The sequence below is a fragment of the Trichechus manatus genome, unplaced genomic scaffold (genome assembly GCF_000243295.1).
Source record: "Trichechus manatus latirostris isolate Lorelei unplaced genomic scaffold, TriManLat1.0 scaffold00038, whole genome shotgun sequence".
Lineage (NCBI taxonomy): Eukaryota > Metazoa > Chordata > Mammalia > Sirenia > Trichechidae > Trichechus > Trichechus manatus.
The window spans coordinates 1,950,954-1,970,861 of NW_004443974.1; the positions used below are offsets into that span (position 1 = coordinate 1,950,954).

Below are 19,908 nucleotides of genomic sequence, written 5' to 3' on the forward strand. Positions count from 1 at the left end.
GTGAAGCTGCTTTCTCGTACCCCGTTTGCTGGTTTGTGATAGGAGTCCAAGATGACGGATCCACGCTGCATTAGCTGATAGGGGACACCTGCATGAATCTCTCCTTGCTCTCCGTTCTCTGTCAGTTTTCTCATTCCATTTGGTGCTTGGCTGAGTTCTTTATCTCTTCATTTGATGTTTTAGGGTTTCAGGATTGTTGTTTTCTCTGTTTGACTTAGTCTTTTGGATCTTTGCTGTGGAGGGACGGTGTGGTGCTTCTGCCTAGAACGCCAGTTTGCCGGAAGTCTGGATGGTTAGCATTTTTTAGCCATAAATTATTTTTTAATTATGTTAGGTTGTGTTTTTAGACACAATACTGTTGCACACTTAGGAGAACACCCATTACCATCGAGTTGATTCCAACTCATAGCGACCATATAGGACAGAGTAGAACTGCTCCATAGGGTTTCCAGGGAGCAACTGTTGGAATCGAACTGCTGCTCTTTTGTTTAGCAGCCGAAGGCTTAACCCCACTGCACCACTAGTGCTCCTAATAGACTACAGTGTAGTGTAAACATAACTTTTATATGTACTGGGAAACCAAAAAATTCGTATGACTCGCTTTATTGCAGTGTTTGCTTTATTGTGGGGATCTGGAACCAAACCCACAGTATCTCTGAGGTATACCTATATTTACTGAATATCTTAATACGTTTCCCACGTTTTAACATCAGTCTTATTGAAGTATATAATTAGCTCCAAGAGTAAGAGATATGTGTGTACGTATGTACATCCATTATAGAATTAAATTGACTTAGTATAGAAAGTTAGAGTGTCATATTGGTCGTCACTAAGTATACCCAAATTTATAAGCAATTATTTGTAATCATGAGTATGAAATTTCTGTGGACACAGCAGTAGAGAATGAACAGGTATCAGAAATATTTCACTGGACCCAGAGTCTGCAGGCATTGATTGTTCTTACCAAATAAATGACTTCTGTTTCTCTGTCACCTGTCTCTCTTCAAGGAGAGGCCAATCTCTCATTTAAGAATGCGTGCTAACCAGGCTTACTTTTCCTCCTTTGATAATAATATGATGGGCTATTCTCCCACTTTTTCTGACTACACCCAAAATATTTTCTTAATTTTTAAAGGTAAAAGTAATGGCTTCTATCAGAAAACCTAAACGCATCGTCATCCGTGGGCATGATGAGAGAGAGTACCCTTTCCTCGTGAAGGGAGGGGAGGATCTGCGGCAGGACCAGCGCATCGAGCAGCTCTTTGAAGTCATGAATGTTGTTCTTTCCCGCAGTGCTGCCTGTAGTCAGAGAAACATGCAGTTAAAGACTTACCAGGTCATACCCATGACTACCAGGTAGTGATCCTGAAGTAGATTTATGTCTTTGGGAATTCCAATACTATGCCAAATCCTTGTTTCATTTTCCTGAGATGGGGTTGGAGGTCACTTGACAATTCAGTGTTTTTAGATTTCACAAAGAAATGGAACAAAGCAGAACTAATTAACAACAAACACTATACCTGTGACTTCTGTCTTGATGTGGAGAATGTAAGTGAAGAATTGACTTGAAGAAATCTATTCTGCTTTGAATCTACAGAACTGTTTTTCCAGAAAAGAGAAAGCAGTTTGGATTTGTGTTTATTCATAGCCATTTCATTCTCCGTTTCAGATTAGGATTGATTGAATGGATTGAAAATACTTTTACCTTGAAGGAACTTCTTTGGAATAACATGTCACAAGAGGAGAAAACAGCTTATATGAGGTAATGTGAAGTCTTAACTACTCCTTCTCCTGCTACATCTTGTCTGCTTCTAACCATGCTATCTCCTCCCTGAGTGCAGATGTTTCAGTGTTCTCCATCTCGTATTTCCAGTGACATTTTAAAGTTCCTTCTAATACACTCTAAACTACAGCCTGATTGGTCTGTCCTTTAATCTGCTCTGACTGCGTAAGTAACTAAATGTAGTGGAGGCTGCTAAAAAGTACTTATAGATAAAGATGTAATAGTAGGTTTTCATGAGATGATAAGAGTACCGGAATGCCAGGCAATGGATGTCACAGTTTTGGATTAAAGAAAAACAAAAAGCCCTGAGTTAAAATTGGTGCCTCACCACTAGTTACTTGTGTTTGACATGGAGCAAATTACTTACGTGAGCTTTAGTTTTCTAATCAAAAAATGGTGATCATAGTACCCCTCAAGATTGTTGAGAGCATTCAACATACATAAAGCACCTGACTCAGTGCTTTGTATGTAGCACTTGATAGCCATTATTATTATAATGATAATAATTGTTATTGCCATATAATAATACTTCTAAAGTGAGGAATGACTGAAATATTTAAACGGAAATTTTTAATGAAAACATCTGTATAATAACCATTTATTATAAGACTGTTACTACGTTGGACAAGAACAGAAATCCGATGCCCAAAATGTCGAGAGTAATCAAATCACCACTTCTCCACTTGTCAATCATCTCTGACACCAGCCGCCCAGGCGACACTCTCTTCTCTCTGCCCCTAGTCATTCAGAGCTAAGTCAGAGCTCCCAAGCAGAAAGGACACTGTCCTTCAGACTGTCAGTAGGCAGGCACCAGCCGCAAGCTCCGGAGTCCACACGACATCCTTACTTCTAACCTGCTGACCGCAGATTCAGGGTTTTCCCACTGCCCCTTCAGGATGCCAGCTGCAAGCTCAGGGCCTCCTCTGGGCTCCCTCACTTTCATCTACTGGCTCCCACAACTCTTTTGAGTTTGATAATTAGCTGGAACTATTCACAGAACTTAAAGTACTAATAATTACAGATTTATTATAGCAAAAGGATACAAATCAAGATCCTCATAAGTAACAGACACTTGCGAAGGTTACCAATACAGAGCTTCAATATCCCAAAGAGGGTGCATCATCCTCCCTTCGCCAGTGAGGGAGTTTTTGGAGCTTCAGTGTTCAGAGCCTTTATTGGCTTCACCATGTAGCCCTGATTGAGGCCTCATTGCATATGCATGATAGGTTACATCATGCGTCCTGAGGTTAATTGATTTCTGGGGTCTTCCCAGCCTGGCCCGCCCCTACTCTGCACAGATCTTCAGATGTGGTCTGGAAGTTTTACATAATAAACGCAACTCAAGTTCTCGGGAAATGCCAAGGGTTATCTCTCAGGAACCAAGGACAAAGGCGAAATTTTTTTTAATAAGATGATTCATTACTGCACAGACAGGAAGCACAATGGATGGCACATGTGAAAACTGGAGGCTGTAGGGGATATGTGAGGCTACTTAGTAGGCCAAGCATGAGATGAAAAAGGTTGGACCTATACTGCTGGCAGCAGGGATTGAAACTAAGGGCTCTGTCTTAGGCTGGGTTCTCTAGAGAAGCAAAACCAGTAATACATATAAATATATACATAGAGAGAGGTTTATATCAAGGAAATGGCTCATGTGGTTGTAGAGGCTGGAATGTCTCAAGTCCACGGGTCAGGATAGCATCTTCCCCTGATTAAGGTAGCCGTAGGGGCTGGCAGACCCAGGATTGGCAGGTCAGTGAGCAGGGCTCTTTTTCACAGGCTGTGAAGATCTATGAATCCCAAGATCGGCAGGTGAGACTGCAGATAAGCTGCTAGCTCAAGTCCCAAGAACCAGAGGTCAGACCAACAGGAACCAGCTGCGGGATCCAGCATGAGCAAAAAGCACCCAAGCCTTGCCAGACTACCGACTTATACTCAGTGCAGGCCACACACCCAAGGAAACTCCGTTTCAACTGATTGACTATTCACAGCAGATCCCATCATGGAGGTGATCACATAATATCAAATCTCATCATGGAAGTTATCACATCATATGACAACCAAACCACTGAGAATCATGGCCCAGCCAACTTGACACATAATGTTAACCATCGCAGGCACATTAGTATTTTGGCTTCCATAGAAATAAACTCAAAATATGATGGATAAAGTAGTCTTGAAACCTATAACAAAAATATTCCAATTATATTTAAAAGAAAACATAATAACTTTTTAAAAAAATTTTATTCATTTTATTGTTGTTCTTGAGAATATACACAGGAAAACATACACCAGTTCAACAGTTTCTACATGTACAATTCAGTGACACTGATTACATTCTTCGAGTTGTGCAACCATTCTCACCCTCCTTTTCTGAGTTGTTCCTCCCACATTAACGTAAACTTACTGTCCCTTAAGGTTCCTATCTCATCTTTCAAGTTGCTGCTGTCAATTTGATCCCATATGGCTAGGTCTTGAAAGAGCACGATGCTCAAGGCAGACATTCTTTACTAGTTAAGCTAAACTATTGTTTAGTTTTAAGGAGCCTTCAGGGATATTTTTGGTTTAAGATACAAGGATCGTATCGGGGCAAAAGTTTCAGGTTAATAATTCTTTTTACTTTTAAGTAAGAAAAGATAATTAAAACAGTGTTTGCACTAGTACATGAATAAATAGACCAATGTAACAGAATAAATCCAGAAATAGGACCACTTATATACAATAATTTAGTATATGTTAACTGTGTTATTACGTATCAGTGGTGGAAAAGTGAATTATTCAATAAATGCTTTGGGGCCAACTGGGTAGCCATAAGGAAACCCTGATGGTATAGTGGTTAAGAGCTAAGACTGCTAACCAAAAGGTCGGCAGTTCAAATCCACTGGGCATTCCTTGGAAACCCTATAGGGCAATTCTACTGTGTCCTATAGGGTCACTATGAGTCGAAATCAACTTGACAGCAGTGGTTTTTGTTTGTTTGTTTGTTTGAGTAGCCATATGGGAAAAAAAAAGTAGGAATCCTTCCTCACTTCTTACATCAAAATAAATTCTAGATAGTTCAAAGATTTAAAAATTAAAATAGAAAGTGTAACAATACTAAAAGGATGTCTACGGTGTAGTATATTGTTGTTAGTTACTGTTGAATCGATTCTGACTCATGGCAGGCCCATGTGTTACAGAGTAGAACTGCTCCATAGGGTTTTCTTGTCTGTAATCTTAATGGAAGCAGATCTCCAGGCCTGTCTTCCGTGGTACTCCTGGTTAGGTGCAAACTGCCAACCTTTAGATTAGCATTTGAGTGCCAACCGTTTACACCACCTAAGGATCTAACAATGCAGCATAGTACTTCATAACTGTTTTAACATCATGCCACACATAGGTAATCTTAATATTAGTATTACATTACCGTAAATAGCATATATGCCATAGTACACAAAAGGGGAAGTTCTGACATAGTAGACTGATCAAGCACAAATAGCACCATCCTGCTGGCTATTTTCACACATGAAAAGGCTGGATAAAATATAACGTGTTTGTTTAAACAAACAGCCCATGTGTGAGAAACAAAGATTATAGCCAGACTTGTGAGGAGAAGTTGACAGTGCCATGGCAGACTGGAGCTTTCAGACAGGAATTGGGCATAGGATCTATGGAGGACAGAAAATGTGGCTATATGGCCTGATGAGGAACTATAGTTGAGTACAGATGCTTTTGTGAGCACTAGATAAACTCCAACCACCAGTCCAGAGAAGTGGTAGAGAAACCAGCTGCCTATGTATTAAGACTTTAGAGGGCTCTTGTCAGCAGCAAATAATCAAATCACTATTACTCAGTCCTGCTTTACTTAAGGATATTGGATCTTACTTTATATTGCCAGAAACTAGCCCGCTAACTATCTTTCATTAGTATGACTTTGGCAACGTAGGGCACAAAAGATTCCCACAGAAAAAAACACCCTCAGCTCACAATAAAAACATTTAAAAATTCATTAAAAAAACAAAGAACCATTACTATCAGCAGATAGAACAGATAAGAGAATCATCACCCCAAGTAATTGGGATTATAGAAACTATAAGTGTGTCTAAGTCAACTTAATGACAACTAACAACAACAGCAACCCCCCATGTGTGTCAGTTTGTCATTCTGTGGGGGCTTGCGTGTTGCTGTGATGCTGGAAGCTATGCCACTGGTATTCAGATACCAGCAGGTTCATCCATGGTAGACAGGTTTCAGCTGAGCTTTCAGACTAAGACAGACTAGGAAGAAGGACCCAGCAGTCTACTTCTGAAAAGAATTAGCCACTGAAAACCTTATGAATAGCAGCTGAACATTGTCAGATATAGTGCCGGAAGGTGAGCCCTCCAGGTTGGAAAGCTCTCAAAATAAGACTGGGGAAGAGCTGCCTCCTCAAAGTAGAGTCAACCTTAATGATGTAGATGGAGTAAAGCTTTTGAGACCTTCATTTGCTGATGTGGCACGACTCAAAATGAGAAGAAACAGCTGCAAACATCCATTAATAATTGGAATGTGGAATGTACGAAGTGTGAATCTAGGAAAATTGGAAATCGTCAGAAATGAAATGGAACACATAAACATCGGTATCCTAGGCATTAGTGAGCTGGAATGGAGTGGTATTGGCCATTTTGAATTGGTCAGTCATATGGTCTACTATGCTGGGAATGACAACTTGAAGAGGAATGGCGTTACATTCCTAGTCAAAAAGAACATTTCAAGATCTAAGTACAGTGCTATCAGTGATAGGATAATATCTGTATGCCTACAAGGAAGCCCAGTTAGTACGACTGTTATTGAAATTTACGCACCAACCACTAAGGCCAAAGATAAATTGAAGATTTTTCCCAGCTTCTGCAGTCTGTAATTAATCAAACATGCAGTCAGGATGCATTGATAATTACTGGTGATTGGAATGCCAAAATTGGAAACAAAGAAGAATCAGTAGTTGGAAAATATGGCCTTGGTGATAGAAACTATGCCAGAGATCGCATGATAGGCTTTTGCAAGACCAGTGACTTCATTGCAAATAACTTTTTTCACCTACATAAACGGTGACTCTACACGTGGACCTCACCAGATGGAATACACAGGAATCAAATCGACTGCATCTATGGAAAGAGATGATGGAAAAGCTCAATATCATCAGCAGAGCAAGGCCAGGGGCCAGCTGCAGAACAGACCATCAATTGCTCATATGCAAGTTCAAGTTGAAACTGAAGAAAATGAGAGCAAGTCCACAAGAGGCAAAGTACAACCTTGACTATATCCCACCTGAATTTAGAGACCATCTCAAGAATAGATTTGACACATTGAACACTAATGACTGAAGACCAGACGAGTTGTGGAATGACGTCAAGGACATCATACGTGAAGAAAGCAAGGGGTCATTAAAAAGACAGGAAAGAAAGAAAAGACCAAAATGGATGTTAGAAGAGACTCTGAAACTTGCTTTTGAACGTCTAGTAGCTAAAGCAAAAGGAAGAAATGATGAAGCAAAGGAACTGAACTGAAGATTTCAAAGGGCAGCTTGAGAAGACAGAGTGAAGTATTATAATGAAATGTGCAAAGACCTGGAGTTAGAAAACCAAAAGGGAAGAACATGGTCGGCATTTCTCAAGCTGCAAGAACTGAAGAAAAAATTCAAGCGTCGAGTTGCAATAGTGAAGGATTCTTTGGGGAAAACTTGAAGGACGCAGGAAACATCAAAAGAAGGTGGAAGGAATACACAAAGTCATTATACCAAAAAGAATTGGTCTATGTTCAGCCATTTCAAGAGGTAGCATATGATCAGGAATCGGTACTGAAGGAAGAAATCCAAGCTGCACTGAAGTCACTGGTGAAAACAAGGCCCCAGGAATTGAGGGAATATCGATTGAGGTGTTTCAACAAACGAATGCAGCACTGGAAGTGCTCACTCATCTATGCCAAGAAATTTGGAAGGCAGCTACCTGGCCAACCAACTGGAAGAGATCCATATTCATGCCTATTCCCAAGAAAGGTGATCCAACCGAATGAGGAAATTGTCTAACAATATCAATTTCACATGCAAGTAAAATTTTGCTGAAGCTCATTCAGAAGTGGCTGCAGCAGTATGTCAACCGGGAACTGCCAGAAATTCAGGCTGGATTCAGAAGAGGCTGTGCAATCAGGAATATCACTGTTAATGTCAATGGATCCTGGCTGAAAGCAGAGAATACCAGAAAGATGTTTACCTGTGTTTCATTGACTATGCCAAGGCATTCAACTGTGTGGATCATAACAAATTATGGGTAACATTGCGAAAAATGGGAATTCTAGAACACTTGTGCTCATGAGGAAACTGTACATAGATCAAGAGGCAGTTGTTCAGACAGAACGAGGGGATACTGTGTGGTTTAAAGTCAGGAAAAGTGTGGGTCAGGGTTGTGTCCTTTCACCATACCTATTCAATCTATATGCTGAGAAAATTATCTGAGAAGCTGGAGTATATGGAAAAGAATGGGGCATCAGGATTGGAGGAAGACTCATTAACAACCTGCATTATGCAGATGACACAACTTTGCTTGCTGAAAGTGAAGAGGACTTGAAGCACTTACTGATGAAGATCAGAGACCACAGCCTTCAGTATGGATTACACTTCAACATAAAGAAAACAAAAATCCTCGCAACTAGACCAATAAGCAACATCATGATAAATGGAGAAAAGATTGAAGTTGTCAAGAATTTCATTTTGCTTGGATCCACAATCAACACCAATGAAAGCAGCAGTCAAGAAATCAAAAGATGCATTGCATTGGACAAATCTGCTGCAAAAGACCTCTTTAGAGTGTTGAAAAGCAAAGATGTCACCTTGAGGACTAAGGTGCACCTGACCCAAGCCATGGCATTATCAGTCGCCTCATATACGTGTGAAAGCTGGACAATTAGTAAGGAAGACCGAAGAAAAATTGACGCCTTTGAATTGTGGTGTTGGCGAAGAAAATTGAATATACCATGGGCTGCCAAAAGAGCAAACAGGTCTGTCTTGGAAGAAGTACAACCAGAATGCTCTTTAGAGGCAAGGGTGGCGAGACTGCGTCTTACATACTTTGGACATGTTGTCAGGATCAGTCCCTGGAGAAGGACATCATGCTTGGTAAAGTAGAGGGTCAATGAAAAAGAGGAAGACCCTCAACGAGATGGATGGACACATTGGCTGCAATAGTGGACTCAAGCATAATGATTGTGAGTATGGCGCAGGACCAGGCAGTGTTTCGTTCTGTGTTCATAGGGTGTCTATGAGTTGGAACCAACTCGATGGCACCTAATAACAACAGCAACAAAATTTAACCAAAGAAGTAAAAGAACAAATATAAAACACAAAGAAAGAAAAAAGCCTGTATAAAGAACAGAAAGATTTGAAACATTATAAAATAGAACTTACAGAAATGAAAAATATAAGCATTAAAATTAAAAATCCGTTGAATAGTTAAGCACATATTAGACACAGCTGAAGAGAGAATTTGATAACTAGAAGATAGATCAAAGGGAATTACCCAAATGCAGCAGAAAGAATAGAGATGGAAAAAGCAAAAGTACCATTATAAGACATGGAGGCCTAGCCAGAGCAATAAGACAAGACAAAAGAAATAAAAAGTATCCAGATTGGAAAAAAAAAAAAAGAAGTAAAGTTATATCTGTTCACAGATGACATGATTCTCTGCATACAGTATTCCGAAGAACCTGAAAGAAAGCTTCTAGAGCTAATAGAGGAACTGTGCAAAGTTGCAGGGTACAAGGTCAACAAACAAAGATCAACTGGGTTCCTATACACCAGCAATGAGAAATCTGAACGGGAAATGAAGGAAATAATTCCATTTACAATAGCACCAAACAGAACCAGGGACTAAATCTAACCAGGGATATGAAAGACTTATACAATGAAAATTGTAAAATACTGCTGAAAGAGATTAAAGAAGACTTAAATTAATGGAAATATGTTCCATTTTCATGAATTGGAAGACTTAATATTTTTAAGATGTCAATACCACCCAAAACAATCTATAGATTCTACACAATCCCAATCAAAATTTCAACAGCCTTCTTTACAGAAATGGAAAAACCAATCCTCAACTTTATACGGAATGGCAAGAGGCCCTAAATAGCCAGAAAGCAGTGTTGAAAGAGAAGAACAAAGGAGGAGGACTCACACTTTCTGATTTTAAAACATGTTTAACAGCTACAGTTATCAAAATAACCTGGTACTGGTATACCAATAGACACATAGACCAATGGAATAGAATTGAGAGTTCTGAAATAAACCCACACATCTGTAGTCAACTGATTTTTGACAAGGGTGCTACATCCATTTGATGGGGAGAGAAAAGTCTCTTCAGTAAATGGTGTTGGCGAAATTGGATTTCTACGTGCAAAAATCTGAAATAAGATCAATGCCTTACACCATACACAAAAACAAATTCAAAATGGGTCAGAGACCTAAAGGTTAAAACTAAAACCATAAAATTCTAGGAAGACAATACAGGTGCAACACTGTTGGGCCTAGCTTTTAACAATGGATTATTTAATATACTTACAAAAGCACAAACAGCAAAAGACAAAAAATAAACAGGACCTCATAAAAATTAAACATTTTTGTTCATCAAAAGACTTCACTAAAAAAAGTGAAAAGACAAGCAATTGGCTAGAAGAATATCTTTGGAAACCATATATCTAATAAGAATCTAATTATCAGAATATACATAAGACTTCGACAACTTAAAAACAAAAAGACAAAGAGCCCAATCATAAAAAGGGGGAAGAACTTGAAGAGACATTTTGCCATAGAGGACAATCAAACAGCTACCAAACACATGAAGAGATGATCAATATCATTAGCCATCACAGAGATGCAAATCAAAACTACAGTGAGATACCATTTCACTCTCACTAACATGGCTAAGATTTTTTGAAAAAAAAAAACAGAAAATAACAAACATTGACAAGGATGTGGGGAATTGGAACCCTTATCTGCTGCATGTGGGAATGCAAAATGATACAGCCATTGTGGAAAATTAGTGTAGCAGTTCCTCAAAACAAGTAAACATAGGACTACCATATGACCCAGCAATTCCACTCCTAGGTATACCCCCAAAAGTGTTGAAAGCAGAGACTCAAACAGATACTTGTACACCAGTGTTCATTTCAGCACTATTCACAAAAGCCAAAAGTTGAAACAATCTAAATGCCCATCAACAGATGAATGGATAAACAAAATGTGGTATATACATACAATGAAATAATACTTAGTAAGGGAAATAAAGTCTTGATACATGCTGCAGTATGGATGGAGCTTGAAGACATTATGCTGGGTGAAATAGTAAATCACAAAAGAGCAAATATTATATGACCTCACTTATATAAATAGACAAAAATAGACAAGCAAAGGCAAATGTATAGAGACCAAAGTTTATTAGTGGTTACCATGGGCGGGAGGGCTGTGGAAAGGAGGAGTTATTCATTATGGAATATTGAGTTTCAGTTTACAGTGATGGAAAAATCACATTGATTAAGGGTAGAGTTGCACAGTCAATATAATCGATATCAAGCTGTACACCTGTAGAAAGATGAATTGGCAAAATTGTGTGATGGACTTATATACAACAATGACAAAAAAAAAAAAGCAGTAGTTACTGAGGCTGCTTATGTACAACCAAACACCTCGTGGAATTTGGTTCCTTGGTTTGGAGGTTTAGTGTCATGGTTTCATGGGACATCCCAGTTAATTTGCCTAATAATGTGTTTAGTGCTTCTGTTCTACCTCCTCACTCATTGGTTAGTGCCTGGGGTCTTAAAAGCTTGTAAGAGGCCATCTGAGGCACAACAATTGGTCTGTCTTTGCCTGGAGCAATAGAGAAAGAAGGCAAGTCAGGAACAGGAGGAAGAAATGGAATGTGTGGCTAATTGCCTCTATAAACAACTGTCTCCTTTGCCATGAAACCGGAAGAACTGGATGGTGCCCCAGTTACAAAACAGTTGGATCAAAGATTCAACTGAGCAAATGGGGGAAAATACAGAACAGAATTTCAAATTCCCATGGGATCCAATCTTTCTGTAGCCATGAAAGCTGAATGAACCCCATAAACTATTGCTGTGAGATAATCTTTAAATCAAAAATATCCTCTGAAGTTTTGTTAAAACCAAGCAATAATTTAGCTTAACTAGTAAAGGAGATAGCATATGATTAAGAACTGATGATACTGAAGGAAGAAGTCCAAGCTGCACTGAAGGCATTGGTGAAAAGGCTCCAGGAATAGATGAAATACCAGTTGAGATGTTTCAACAAACAGATGCAACACTGGAAGCGCTCACTTGCCTATGCCAAGAAATTTGGAAGACAGCTACCTAGCCAACCAACTGGAAGATATCCATATTTGTGCCCAATCCAACAGAATGCAGAAATCATCAAACAATATAATTAATATTACACCCAAGTAAAATTTTGCTGAAGATCATTCAAAACTGGTTGCAGCAGTACATTGACAGGGAACTGCCAGAAATTCAAGCTGGATTCAGAAGAGGACATGGAATGAGGGATATCATTGCTGATGTCAGATAGATCTTGGCTGAAAGCAGAGAATACCAGAAAGATGTTTACCTGTATTTTATTGCCTGTGCAAAGGCATTCGACTATGTGGATCATAACAAATCATGGATAACGCTGCAAAGAATGGGAATTCCAGGACACTTAATTGTGCTCATGTAAACCAAGAGGCAGTTGCTCGAACAGAACAAGGGGATACTGCGTAGTTCAAAATCAGTAAAAGTGTGCATCAGGGTTGTATCGGTGGTGTAATTAGAATTATTAGTGGTTAATTCCAGGTTATGATATAAAGTGCTTTTTATTTTTCTTTATCCTTTATTTTTCAAGTTATCTATAATGAACATGTATTTTTTAATACTCAGAGAAGAGCTTGTTTTTTTGTTTCTGTAAAGGAAAATAAGGACAATATTATAAGAGGCATTTTGAATGAATAATTGACAGGCTTTGGTGACTTACTGTAATAAAGGAAGAGGAAATGGTCAGAAATAGCTTCGAGGCCTATTTCTTTTCATTGTGCTGTCATTCTTTCCTGAAGGTATTTAAATAGGCACTATTTTGCCATCATCCATGGGTGGTGTAAATGGTTAACACACTCAGTTACTAACCAAATACTTGGAGGTTCAAGTCTACCCAAAGGCACCCCAGAAGAAAGGTCTGGTGATTTTTACTTCCAAAAAAGTCAACCGTTGAAAACCTTATGGAGCACAGTTCTACTCTGACACACATGGGGTTGCCACGAGTCTGAATCAACTCAAGACAATTATTTTGGTTTGTTTTTTTGTTTTTTTAATTTCATCAGTCAGAAATGATTTACGTTAAATTGTCAAACTTATATTCCAGGATAATAGTTGCTAATAGGACAGTGTTTACCAACTTTTAATTCCAAACATTTGAGTTTTTTACCTAGAATTGTTTTTACTTTTCCTAGAAGACAGGGAAACTGATGAAGAATACTTCCTGGAGTCAAAAATTCTAGGTCTTGTTCTGGTGCTAAGGTTTCGACTCAGAGTGGGAACCTTGAACGAGTGACTTGCCTTGTCTTTTTTCCCATGCCTCCTTTTGTAAAATGGGATGGTCAAATAGAATTGCATAAAGTAAACATAGTTATTAATAGAGTTTAAAGTGCTTTGCAAATACAGAATTGTATAAGTTACTTCCCATTACCTTTTTCAAAACAAGGCTAAAATAATTGCCATATTTTTTTCTTAATTTAGCATGTTGCAGTTTTAAAACCTAAGGATTTTCATCCTAGTTGAAACTGTTGTTGTTAGCTGCCATCTAGTCGATTCAGACTCATGACGACCTTGTATGTGCAGAGCGGAAGTGCTCTGTAGGGTTTTCAAGGCTGTGACCATTCAAAAGCAGATCACAAAGCCTGTGTTCCAAGGAGACTCTGGATGGGTTTGAACCACCAACCTTTCAGCTAATAGTCACGTGTTTAACAATTTACACCACCCAGGGACTAAGAGGAGAGAATTTAGGTGGAAACAGAGTAGTCTCTTTGTGAAATTAACTTAGTAATGACTTAGAAAAGATTTGCCTTATGTGAGTGAATTGCTAAGTAACATGTTGTAAAAACAATGGTTTGGTTTTTTTTCAGAAAACTTATTAAAGCTTTTGGCACAGACCCAAAAGTGGCTAAACATACAAATATCACATTGTTTCCAGCTTCCCAGATAGTGCCTGTTTCCAGTGAAACATTGTTGAAAACAGCTTTTCAAATTCAATTTAATTAGCAATTGTCATTAAAAAAAAAAAAAAAATTTAATATGGATTTTGTGCCTATCTGCACTACTGGAAATGGTGAAGAAAAAGGGTGGCAATATTCTAACTAAGCATAAAAACAAACTTAACTAGCCTTCTGTAAATAGTTTGTAAGCTTTTTGTCTGTTAATAGTAAGTTGAGTTAGCATTTCTTGCATACTTTAGTAGCATCTAGTACTGTGCTGTTGTCGCTATGGTCCTTCTCAAGGTCCACAGATGTTTAGATTAAATTATATGCCTAGGTAATAAACACTTAGGTATAGCTCATCTTAGTCTTTTCAGTTATTCCTCTCTATATGAAGTGAGAAATTTGTCATATCTGATTGTTTTATGCCTGAATGTTTGCATACAAAATAGCTTGGATTTCTTTCAAGTTGTACCGATACCTAAGGCTAATGAACGGGGACTAACCAGCCCAAGAAGGACCACCTGAGGGCCTGATGTTGACTAAGCCTCAGGAAGCATGGTGTAATTTATCATTGCCAAGTGGTGAGGCCGGTAAGAGCCCTGAGCCCTAAGGTTCAGATGAGCTTCCTGGTTGGTGACCATGTACAAGAGAGGGTAATGCATCCCTCTTTGGGACATGGAAGCGTCATGCTGTGACCCGTCCCGGATCTCACCCTATGTGTTTCTTTGTATACTTTTTGGTTGTAATATAGTTGCTGCCAAAAGTATGGTGTACTCTCCATGAATTCTGTAAGCCATTCCAGCAAATTAACAAACACAGGGGCAGTGAGAGCCAGCAGGAGCTGGTGTCTGCCAATTTGGCAGTCTGAAAGATGTCCTTCTAACATGTGAGGTCTGACCTAGCTCACCCTAGCTGGCTAGGGCTGAAAGATGGCGTCCATCTAACTTGTGAGCTCTGACCCAGCAGTGGGTGGCTAGGGTTGAAGAGGGAGAGAGTGCCACATGAACAGCTGGTGACTAGGATGGAGAAGTGCAAAAGTGAGGATTGTATCCATTTCCATATTTTGGGAATTAGATTCATGGTGATCCTTACCAGGGAGTTATCAGTGAAGGTAGGGTTTGCCCACTGTCCCCCTCGCTTAGTGCAGTTTCTTTAGGAGTAATTAAGAATGAATAATGGTATGTCGACATTCTAGATTGAAGTAACATGGGTTTAATGTTAATATTAAATATGATTTAATAATATATTAAAAGCCTGTTTTTCCCTGCTTCACTGTTTTTCAATAAATTTATATAATATACATGAAGTTCTTGGTTATTTTTGCCTCTGAAATTATATCTTCCTAATTTTAATTCCCTTTTTCCTACTTAGTGATCCCAAAGCACCACTGTCTGAATATAGAGACTGGCTGACAAAGATGTCTGGAAAACGTGATGTTGGAGCTTACATGCTAATGTATAAGTAAGTTTTGTTTTGTGTTTTTGTTCTACTAACTAGCTCATCATTTTCAAATTTGAAAACTTTCGATTCTTAGAAAATTTTGCTTCAGATATCATCAAAATGTAGTTGTTTGATATTTAGAATAGGCAAATTCATAGAGACAAAAGTCTGTTGGTGATTACCAGGGGCTGGGGGAGGAGAAATGGGTTATTACTTAATGAGTCCTGAGTTTCTCTTGGGGCGATGAAAAACTTTTGGAAATGAATAATGGTGAATGTAATTAATGTCACTGAATTGTACACTTAAAAATTCTTAAAACAGAAAACATTTTGTTATATATATATATTACCACAATAAAAAAAAATTTTAATCCAGTTGATCAATATAAGCAAAGAATTGTAAAATTTAAGTTTGAGGTCTCATGAGAAATTTGTTATAATAAAATGTTTCCTATTATTATATCATAGGGGAGCTAGTCGTACTGAAACCATCACATCTTTTAGAAAAAGAGAAAGTAGAGTGCCAGGTGATCTCTTAAAGTAAGTAGACTTCTGACTTTACCAACAAGCAGGTGTGTAGCAAAGACCACAAAGTTATGTCTCTGCTCTTTCAGGCGTGCTTTTGTGAAGATGAGCACAGGCCCCGAGGCCTTCCTGGCACTTCGCTCCCACTTTGCCAGCTCTCACGCTCTGTTATGTATCAGCCACTGGATTCTTGGGATCGGAGACAGACATCTGAACAATTTCATGGTGAATATGGAAACCGGTGGCATGGTTGGAATTGACTTTGGACATGCATTTGGATCAGCTACTCAAGTAAGCTTATCTTGCTCATATTGTCTAGTCTAGTTTAGAACTATCATACGACTTTATAATACCTTCATGAAGAGCATAATTTTTAAAGAAGAAATGATACATTACTTATGTCAGTTTTGTCCTGGTCATTAAACCTAACATTCTTGTGGAAAGGGATAATCTGTTTTGTTTTGACCTTGTCAGACAGATTATGAAAGTTATAACGACAAATTAGGTAATCAGAGCCTAGAATAAAATGTATGCCTATATAAAAACCTTTATTACTATACGGAGATTTCGTGAGACCCCACGATCAAACTGTGTCTCACAAAATGTGATCTGAATCTTTTCTCTGACATTAAACTCTCTGAACGCTTTACGTTATACTTTAAAAATTACTGAGGGCTATGTGGTGCTATGCACATAGGTTATTGCGTTGAGGGAGTATTGTTAGCTATGTTGATTACTCTTCGACATGGTGAATTCACATCTGTATAGCTGATTTCAAGAAAAGTGGGGTTTGTATTCTCTAAATGTGAATAATAACTATGATAAAATGTTTCATTTGTGCCTGCTACTTTATGATTTCTAGTTCACATATTCTACTTCTTCATTGTATTTTTTGCTCTTATTTAGTTTCTGCCAGTCCCTGAGTTGATGCCTTTTCGTCTAACTCGCCAATTTATCAATCTGATGTTACCAATGAAAGAAACAGGTCTGATATACAGTGTAATGGTGCACGCACTAAGAGCCTTTCGCTCACACCCAGACCTACTCACTAATACCATGGATGTGTTTGTAAAGGACCCTTCCTTCGACTGGAAAGTATGCTTTGTTTTACACACATTTTTCATTTTAGTATAATGTTCCAGAGATTGATCCAGTTTCTTCTGTTATGAGATGTAGAAATGCACCAAGTCATGTCTAGTAAAATACTTAGGTATTTGTACAGCATTTCTCAAAATTAACATTTGGGGTCATTTGGCCTGAAAACCAGATAAGAAACAAAATCTTTATTTGGAGAAAGCAGTTGTTTCATTTGAGTTTATTTATAACTGGGAGAAGGAGCAGTGGTGGCGCAAGGGTTAACCACTTGGCTGCTAACTAGAAGGTCAGCAGTTTGAGCCTGCCAGCTGCTCCATAGGAGAAAAGACCTGGTGATTTGCTCCCATTCAAGATTACAGCCCAGGAAACCCTGTGGGGTAGTTCTGCTCTGTCTTATAGGGTCAGTATGAGGCAGAATCAACAGTAGCACACAACAACAGCAAGTAACTGGGAGAACTGAAGGTGAGGATGGGTCTGGTTTTTCTCTGAGACAACTTTTAATTTAGAAACAGTTCCACAAGAGGTTTTCCTTGATCATAAAGACAGAAATTGCTTAAATCTCAAAAGTTCTTCATAATAACCAACCCCAAAATAATTAAACCTCATGATGCTCATCCTTCATAGCTCCCTATGGTAATTTAAGCCTAACTATAGTCACTCAAGCTCATTGTCATTCTTTTATATCTATTCTCATTATACGATTAGAATTTGTATAAAGAGCCATAGAGTTGTTCCCAGTTGTTGATACTTATTTTAAGATCATTTGAGGATTTAATCTGCTTGAATGTAATCATATGTAATTTTATAAGGAGTGAAGAAAATCATGTTCTTTTCCTTTAGAACTTTGAGCAAAAAATGCTGAAGAAAGGAGGATCGTGGATTCAAGAAGTAAACATAACTGAAAAAAATTGGTATCCCCGGCAGAAAATAAATTACGCTAAGAGAAAGTTAGCAGGTGCCAATCCAGCAGTTATTACTTGGTAAGATTGTTATTTCTGGAAAAAACAAACAAAATACCAATATGCTACCATTTATTGAAGAATTGCTATATGCCGTATAAAGTGCTAAGTACTTTTATTTATCCTATGATGTTAGTATTATTATCCTCATTGTAGAAAATCATTGTTTCAAGGGGTTTACTTCTTCAAGGCTAGGGGTGAGGCCTTCAAAGGAAGGCCAGTAACTAAGAAACCTTTATGTGTTACCTGCACACTCTCTAGAGTCTTCAAACTTCAAGTTAGTGAGTGGAATAGCCTGTGCCATAGGGTAGCCTAAGAGGGAAAAGAGCATTCTTAGACTATTAACAGGAATTATTTTACTTTATACACTGTGAGGAATTTTAGGTTTTAAATTTGCTTTTGTCCTTTTAAGGGAATCCTGGTGGGCATGACACCTAGGTGTGGAGAATATAGAGTGGGCTTGGTTAGATATGAATCCAAATTGCGTTGGCTTTTTGGTTAGCTTTTTAAAAAATTTCTTGTTGCAGTCGAAAGCAAATAGAAATACATAGAGATGATTCATAGGAATGAGAAAAAATTGAACTTTAGAATTAAGTAATAGTAAGTGGCAATCTTAAGGAGCCTGGTTGCACAGTGGTTAAACAGTCAGCTACTAACTGAAAGGTCAGCGGTTCGAACCCACCCACCAGCCACTCCATGGAAAAAAGATGTAGCAATCTACTTCCATAAAGATTTCAGCCTTGGGAGCCCTGTAGGCAGTTCTGCTGTGTCCTACTGGGTTGCTGTGAGTTAGAATCAACTCACGTAGCACTCTGACTCACGTAGCACTCTGTGATCAATTAATTTTTGACAAGTACGCCAAGACCATACAATGAGGAAAGAATAGCCTTTTCAATAAATGGTTCTAGGACAACTGGATACTCACGTGGGAAAGAATGAAGTCGAATCCCTACTTCACACCATTTAGAAAAATTAACTCAAAATAGATCAACAACCTAAATGTAAGAGCTAAACTATAAGACTGATAGAAGAAAACATAGAGGTAAATCTTCATGACCTTGGATTTGGCTGTGGAGTCTTAGATGTGACACAAAAAACACAAGCAACCAAATTAAAAATAGGTAAGTTGGACTTCATGAAAATTTAAAAATTAATTATGGGAAGATGACAGTATAAACAGGCCATCGTTCTGACCCTCCCCCACAAAGACAGTAAGGAAACCATACTCATCCTTGAGGGACTGTGAATTGGGGAGCAGAGAACAGCAGCATGTAACGGCAGACAGACAAGAATTTATGAATCATCGAGCCACATATGGTTGGAAAATCACTTCGCCCCCCAGCCACGTGGGTCGCTGGCTACTGTGAACTGGGGAAGAAACCCTAGCATAAGAGCCTACTTCCCTAACCACCACGCCACAAAGTGACAGGACCCCAGGCTTCTGCTCTAAAATCAACAAGGCAGAACTTGTGGGTGCGGAGTGTACTGGCATGTTCCCAACCTGGACACTGCTGCGAGGCTGCTGCGAATTGCTACAGAAGGCCCCTGCACTGAAGTCTGCTCCCACAGTCAACACTCTGCCTGCCTTCCTGCAGAGGATCAGGCCTCTGTAACCAATGGGACCTACTGGGGATGAGTTTGGGTCTGTTGCCCATACTGAGGATTGCTGTCTGAGGCTGCTGTGTGCTAGGAAGCAGGCATCTTGACTACATCCACAGCCAACATACTATTGGTGGGGGGTGAGGATCTCTGATAGCAACAAAGCAGAACTCCCTGGGAGTCTGTTCAGACCATGACAGCCCCTCACCCTACTGCTCACAGTAGGCTGCCAGGCTGCTGCAAAGTGCTACAGAAGTTTCCCT

General features: G+C 38.9%; 1 protein-coding gene across 3 annotated transcripts in view; it reads left to right on the forward strand.

Annotated features, from left to right (window-relative positions):
- Nucleotides 1–19,908, forward strand: part of PRKDC (protein kinase, DNA-activated, catalytic subunit) — a 362,155-nt gene that overhangs the window by 330,312 nt on the left and 11,935 nt on the right. For 2 of the 3 annotated variants that reach the window (XM_023730648.1, XM_004375604.2), the window contains 7 exons: nt 1,136–1,356; nt 1,670–1,762; nt 15,400–15,489; nt 15,936–16,007; nt 16,082–16,283; nt 16,899–17,087; nt 17,928–18,067. In XM_023730648.1, coding sequence (XP_023586416.1) covers nt 1,136–1,356; nt 1,670–1,762; nt 15,400–15,489; nt 15,936–16,007; nt 16,082–16,283; nt 16,899–17,087; nt 17,928–18,067 — 1,007 coding nt within the window. The remainder of the gene's footprint in view (nt 1–1,135; nt 1,357–1,669; nt 1,763–15,399; nt 15,490–15,935; nt 16,008–16,081; nt 16,284–16,898; nt 17,088–17,927; nt 18,068–19,908) is intronic. The other variant, XR_002823982.1, reaches the window with a different exon arrangement.